Source organism: Idiotropiscis lumnitzeri, chromosome 2 (assembly GCF_059441095.1).
Source record: "Idiotropiscis lumnitzeri isolate Australia: NSW breed Sydney's pygmy pipehorse chromosome 2, RoL_Ilum_1.0, whole genome shotgun sequence".
In the NCBI taxonomy this organism is placed as follows: domain Eukaryota; kingdom Metazoa; phylum Chordata; class Actinopteri; order Syngnathiformes; family Syngnathidae; genus Idiotropiscis; species Idiotropiscis lumnitzeri.
In genome coordinates, this window is record NC_142392.1 from 150,597 (window position 1) to 157,579 (window position 6,983).

Below are 6,983 nucleotides of genomic sequence, written 5' to 3' on the forward strand. Positions count from 1 at the left end.
TTTGATGGCTTATTTTTGATGCTTTTATTTGATCATCATCATCACATGTACAAAGCTGTCAGTGAATTATTTACACAACAAAACCAGCTATTTACAAAAGCAGAAGTTTGTTGTTGCTGCTTGGACGTCGTTCAACCTCGCAAAGCTCCGTCCAGCGTCAGCGTCCCAAATCTGAGGAAGAGCACCACAGTCACATTAGGCTGCTTATGCTAGGCTAGGCTAGGCTAGGCTAGCACTCTGCCTTCAAGATAACGTTCAAGAGTCATGCGGCTCCGTTGTTGGGGTCTGACCGACATGCATTTGTTGTAATATTTTACACCGAAAAATAACCAACTCAAACATGTTCTTGGCTATGCGTCGAAGGACGGCCTGAATGGAATCGGAATGAAGCAGCAAAAGGCAGCCAATTTTCTCTCTGTTGATGTCGGCCACTTTGGCTCGTCGAAAATGACAAATCACAGTTGCTTCGCACCCATATTGGGAATGTCAAACTCAGAAAACAGGCGAGTCATGGTTGGTCGCTACCTGAGCAACTGTGATGTCATTTTCAAAAATGGTCGCCCGCTTCGGCGGATCAAAAAGTCCGCTTCATTCCATTTCCACCGAAGCAATATAAATCGTAAGGAATCGTCGACCTCAGACGAGTGGGGCCGCGGGGCGCATATTATCAAGAAGACATTTGCAATGTAAATATGTGTGCGGGGTACAAGCAAGCTCATGTTGCTCGACTTGTGTTGACTTCCAAATCAACCGTGCGCACGCACACACACTTGGCCAGAGTTGCTTTTGAAAGACAAAAAGAGTTCAGCTGACACGCAAGTCCATCTTTGGCTTATTTGCCTTTCGAAAGGTTCCTGGCAATAAGAATCAGGCCAAAACTTGCTTGTGCTATCGGCAGTGGATTTAAGAAGATGCGCACCAGACGGTTGTCCAGCTGCACTTACTGCTGTCGGTTCAAAACGGAAGATGACATTTTTAAGGCTTTTGCGCCAATAACAGAATGAACGGTTGATGGCAATGTTGGCGGCCACAACAATCTCATCAGCGAAAAAAAGCCTTTTGGGTTGAATGGAATCAGAGCTCCCTCTAGTGGACAAACGGAGCTGTTTCATGACAAAGTTTAATGGAGCCAGTTGGATTCTACGAATTAAAGAGTTCATCACCGCCAATTCAGTCACGCCCGCGAGCTAACATTCAAGTTGAGAGTCGAAGGCAGACGAGTCCAGCGAAGAAGTCAACGACAAGCGCGACGCGAGGCTATGCGTGAGGCAAAAAGGAGTCATGTGACCTTTCCAGGAAGTGGTTGTTCTCAGCCAGTTCCTTGACCACGCCCTCCATCTCCTCTTTCAGCTTCTTCATCCTGTCTCACACGAAACAAAAATGACGTCATCAAGATGCCACATGCTAACGAGTTGCGGATGATGCTTCTCTTACCCGAGCGTCATCTCCACCAGTGTGTTCTGGCTCAGGTACGCTTGAGGCTTGAGACCGCTCAACACCAACGGAAGAACTTTGGCAGGAACTTGCTCCTGCAGCTGCAAGCATCACAACAAAACAATACCAGCACAAGCGTGCAAAAAACATCGCAATAACGTTCGGGAGTCGCGGTGGTGTCGCTCGGCGTGCCAACGTACCTTAGCGGCTCGCTCCATCAGCACGCTAACTTCCTTCTCGATGCCGATGAGCTGAGTGGTCAAGGCCAGCAGCTGCTTCCTCACGTGGTGAACCTTCCTGCACACGCACACCCGTGTTAACACGGTCGCTAGGCAACCGGCGGTGGGGTTAGGGGATCGGCAGCTGACCTCATGGACTCCTCGCTCTTGGAAATAAAGAGGCGGTACTTCATGGCGCACTCCTCCGTGAACAATGAGCGAGCTTTGCTGGCGTGCAAGACCAACTTTTGCCTGGCGCGTTGGAAAACACAACCAACATCTAAACTTGCAATCCAAACGCGACTGTCGGCGGCGGCAAATACAAGTCTGCAAAGTCAAAAGGCTTTTGCCACAGGTATTTTGTTTTGCTGCCGCTTGAGAAGAAGCACGTGTGGCGAAAGCTAAACTGTGACAGCGTTTTTCACATTTGCCACCATGCGCACACACTCAATCTTGTTTTCCACACACATGGGGACCTACTTGTCAAACTTGTGGATCTGCTCCTCATTGTAGGGAAGACCTGAAAAGACAAACACGCACGCACGTGAAATCATCCAACAGTTTGTGCTGCTGTTGATGTTGTTGTGGTGGAGTTGGACTGACGCCTTTCAGCTTTGTCCTTCTTGAACTGTTGGTAGATGGCCGTGATGGCGTCCAGCAGAACTTTGATCTTTTCCACACTGCACACATACACGCACACCATGTCGGTCAAACAGGCATCATGTCATATAAACGTGTTCGTGCGCCTCCTACTTCCTGTCTTGGGGGTGCGTGCCCACTTGTTGCGTCCAGGCGTCACTCAGCAGACCTCCCGGAAGGAACTTGGCCTTCAGGTCCTGCACGCTTCGATCGACTGGCTCCAGCGAGCCGCTGATCTGCGCACACGCACGGTGAAAATGTCATCGCCACCGGCTCCTGCCAAGCCATCGTGCGGCGTCCACTCACCCTGACGACTTTCTTGTGCATGTCGGCGATCTCGTCGTACTCGGACATCAGCATGTTGGCTTGCATGAGAACCTCCAACCTGCGCACAAACGCGCACCGTCACCAAAGCAGCGGCCGCATGAGCGCGCCTGGCCCCGCCCATCCGCTCACTCACAGCTGCTTGGTCTTCTCCAGCGTCTGCGTGGCCAAGCCGCACAGGTGGAACACCTCCGACTTTTTGTGGACAATCTCATTGTAGTCCTCCTTCATCAGCTCACTGCCCATCATCGTCATCATCATCATACTTGTTCCCAACATAATGTCACTTTTTATCAACGTCAACTCACATGAGACCTCGAACCCCTTTGCGGACCAGTTCTTGGTATACCAGCAGAGACTCGGACGTTTTCCACAAGTGTCCGACGTCCCCCGCGAAAGTCTGGATCAATTACAAGATGGCATCAAGCTGCAAGCGTGACTTTTGTGTTTTTTTATAAATGTGTGCGCGCACGCATGTGTGACACCTTGGCATAGCTGGCATCCAGGTCCAGATCGTAGCGAGGCTGCACTTTGGGAGGGCTGGCTGTAAACGAGACAAGAAGACTTTGAGATGCCGACAGAGAGGGGGCAGTCAAAGCGGCGTGACTCACGGTCCTCGAAGATGAGTCCCACGGTGGCCACCGAGTCTCGGCTGACCAGCATGATGGGGTTGTCTCTGGTGGTCTTAGGGAAGGTCTTGGCTTGGCGGTTGGGGTCCAGGACCAGGCGCCGCCCCTCGTAAATCAGCTCCTGGTTGTGGAGCGGGATGCTGCTCCGGCGGGACAGCAGCTCCTGGAACAGCGCCGCCCTGCGGACGCATCAATGTCACCGACGCGACGTGTGACGCACGTCTGCAGGCTGCGGCGCATCCTTACGTGTTGTACTCGTGGATGTAGACGTGGTGCAGGGTGGCCTGCTGGAGGCTGAAGACAAAGACGACAGCCCGGTGCAGGATGTCGTTGGTCTCTGCGAAAAACTGGTCGAAACCCCAACACTTCTCCTGGTCGGCTTCCAGGATGTTGGCCAGGACCGGCGTCAGCAGACTCTGCAGACCTCTGACGGACGAGAACGACACCATTGCCGACGACATCGGCGGCCACATGACGGCCGACGGGCGCGACTGACTTGGACAGGCTGCAGGACACGGGCATCTCGGTGCTCCACTCAATCTTGCCGTTCTCGCACTTCTGATGACCCGAGATGGTGCCGGATGGTTTCTCCGTGATGATCTTGTACCTGGCGCAGCAACCGTTGAAAAGTTCTCGCCGGCTGCTGAGCGTCTTGGATCGCGTGCGTAAGGACTCACATGACTTCCTGGTTCCGGCGCGGGCCCTCGAAGGGTCTGAAGGGCAGGCTGCCGGTGGCGGCGTGGTAGAAGGTGACGCCGATGCTCCACAGGTCCACGGTGGCGCCGTACTTCTTCTGGTGGTCCTTCCTCAACACGGCGCGTTCGTACATGTCGGGATGCTGCCGGACAAAACGCGCGCGCACGCACGCACGCACGCGTCACGTGACTCCTTCCCGACTCGATGGTGGCCAAACATGTCGAGTTTGTGATTTGGGAGGATTTCCATTGATCGCTTTAGCCGGAGAGTGAGTCGGGATCAGGATGACGACGATGATGATTCATTCATCGGTCTTCCTGAGGACTCCAAAGAGATTCCATCCTTGTGCGGGAGGACCTCAATGCTCGCGGGAGGACCGCCCGCTACGTGCAGGCTACAACACGCATGACGGCGCGGTGGGCTTTTGCTTTCACATTTTTTCGATCCAAAACGCATTTTCCATCACGTGTCTATCGCGATACATCTCAACTTTTTATCGTCGACACGATGAATTGAAGACTCCCGACTTGCTACAAAGAGATTTTCCTACCGTGAACTTTACGCTAGATGGGTTGAAAGGATTAATCAAATCCCCCCAACGGCAATGAAAACATTTTCCACAAGTGCGGACGGGCTCACCAGGTACTCTTCAGTCCCGTAGAGCGACACAAACTGCTCGTCGTCCTCCAGCTCCCGAGCGGCCCCGAAGTCGGTCAGCTTGTAGACGGAGCGTCCGTCCTCGCCGATGACGCGCATAATGTTGCCCGGTTTGATGTCGCGGTGCACGATGCCGTACTCCCGCAGGTGATTCATGCCGGCCACTGGAGGTCACCGATCAGAGAGAGGCGTGAGCGGGCGAGCCAACATGTGGCGGAAGCGCAAACGCGGTCCTCACCGACGTCGTGCAGGACGATGAGGAACTCGTCCTCGGGAAGTCCGTAGGCGTTGGACGACTCCTCCAAGACGGTGTAGAGGCTCCCGCACGGACAGTACTCCATCACCAGGACTTTGTGACGCGTGTTGGACTGAACACACAACATGTCACTTCGTCAGGGCCTAACATCACTTGTGCAATGCCCAAAATCGATTCCTCAACACCACCAATCACATCCGGACAGCCACAAATCACTTTCTGAATGACCCACATCACTCACCGGATGCAAAAAAAACACTTCCCGAGTGCTTGACATTATCGCATGAAGGCCCAAACTCGCTTACTTAACAAGTTCAATTCACTTCACAACTTACCAAACTTTCTGAATGTCTAAAATCACCGTTGAAAGTGGAACCTAACTTTCTGAAAAGCTTACTTGCCTTCCCGGGACCAGCCAAGTGTGGGGCATCCAAAGTACCAAAATATTCGCGTTCATGAGCAAAGTCCAAGTTTGGATAACGGGATTGAAAAAGACTTGATGAAATCCAGCTGTTTAGTTAAGTAAGTGTATAAAAGTAATGGTTTCGAAACCACTTCAAGTAAAAGCGGAGGTCAAGTCCTACATTTTTCTTTTCTCTGTGCCCCGACAGTCAAAACACGTTGACAGAATAATAATTACCTGCAACTGATTCATCTCGTGTTCAGAGAATAATGATTGACCAGATGAAAGCCTTTTGTTCGAAAGGCCATACTGTTATATTCAAATGTGACGATCACATTCAGGAGGCCAAAAGTGCCACGTGTCGTCGTGAGGATGAACAAACGTGTGAGCCCTGAAGCGGAAATTATGACGACTACCACAAGTATTGTGGTGGTGCAAAAAGTCATCAGCAAGCATTATCGGAAGGAAAGTGCACAAACCGACTTGGGATGGGCAAGCGAAACAGATGGAAGATGACAAAACTTTTGTCTCACTTACAAATGTCACATGAAGCAGTCTCATTTGAAAAGCGCCCGCATCGAGACTCTTGAGGACCCGACTCGGGTACCCTTGCCTTACAAAATCGGAATGCGAGCATTCTTGAGGATGTCAGGTGCGTACGAACCTCCTCTTCGACAGCGAACAGCTTGACGATGTTCTTGTGGTTGAGCTTCTTGAGCACCTCAAACTCTCGCATCTGCACATCCAGCGGCCGCAGGAAGCTCAGGTTGTTGAACACTTTGACCGCGTACAGGTCGCCCGTTTTCTGCAAATAAAAAACAGCTTTGACAAACCAGCAGCTGGAGACCACGACCACTCAGCGGAGCGCCCTTGCTCACCTTGTGTCGGCCGCGATACACGTTGGCAGTGGCGCCCTGACCCAGAAGGTCCGAGATGAGCCACAGGTAGTTGGTGGTGCTCTGCATGATCACGACTACCTACCTGCCTGCACAAACGCACACAAGCCATACAAATGGTGCCTTGCCATACGAGGGAGGGCTTTTTCGAAATACGAGCCGGTAGCGTCTTTTTTCCTCGCACACGACTTGCCTACACCGCTCTCTCGTTCGCTCTCTCACTCGACCTGTCAATCATCGCACGATGACGTCACAGTGGGAAATTCCCACTGTCAATCATTTCCTGACCCGGAAAATGGGCCCCCAGTGGTCTTTTGTTCGCCGGCACAATATCGAAACGGACGAGTTACGAGCGACCGTGACGACGACATGAGCTAACAAAACAGTTAGTGACGAGTGAGTGAAATTCAAGCGGCATTTCCGGCCTCTTTCCTGATCGCTAAAATGGCGGCCCACTAACAAACCAGCGCACAGCGTTAAAGCTTGGACGCGGCCCGCTCAGGTGTTTACGCAAATAAGTCCGCAGGTTGATAGAGGCGGCCGGAAGAAAGGGCATGTCGGTGGCTAAAGTGACATTTGAGGAACATTGCCGATTCGTTTGTTTGCGTGCTTGCTTACCTTGGTCGCCGCGGCAGAGTCCACCTCTCCTCTTCCGCTCCAGCCAGGTCACGTGACGCCACGAGCCAATCACAGCGTCATCTTCAGTCAACAGTTTCAGTTTGGCAGCTCCACATTTGACCAATTCTTAGTTTTATTATTTACACGGGATTTCATAGGTTAATTCTATATGAATCGACGAATTAGCATTTAATCAATGCGTTTTATCAAATA

The 6,983-nt window shown here is 51.9% G+C and overlaps 1 protein-coding gene across 1 annotated transcript; it reads right to left on the reverse strand.

Annotated features, from left to right (window-relative positions):
• Positions 1 to 6,894, reverse strand: tbk1 (TANK-binding kinase 1). The gene is made up of 21 exons (XM_088287487.1): positions 6,771 to 6,894; positions 6,135 to 6,241; positions 5,921 to 6,061; positions 4,836 to 4,965; positions 4,580 to 4,761; positions 3,922 to 4,082; positions 3,741 to 3,851; positions 3,491 to 3,670; positions 3,227 to 3,423; positions 3,101 to 3,159; positions 2,924 to 3,015; positions 2,752 to 2,853; positions 2,598 to 2,676; positions 2,406 to 2,527; positions 2,256 to 2,332; positions 2,133 to 2,172; positions 1,803 to 1,904; positions 1,635 to 1,731; positions 1,435 to 1,535; positions 1,289 to 1,360; positions 1 to 171 (listed from the first exon to the last, which is right to left on the reverse strand). Exons 2-21 carry the CDS (start codon positions 6,219 to 6,221, stop codon positions 132 to 134), a joined length of 2,172 nt encoding a protein of 723 aa, XP_088143613.1. The 5' UTR covers positions 6,222 to 6,241; positions 6,771 to 6,894; the 3' UTR covers positions 1 to 131.
• Between the last annotated feature and the right edge of the window lie 89 nt (positions 6,895 to 6,983).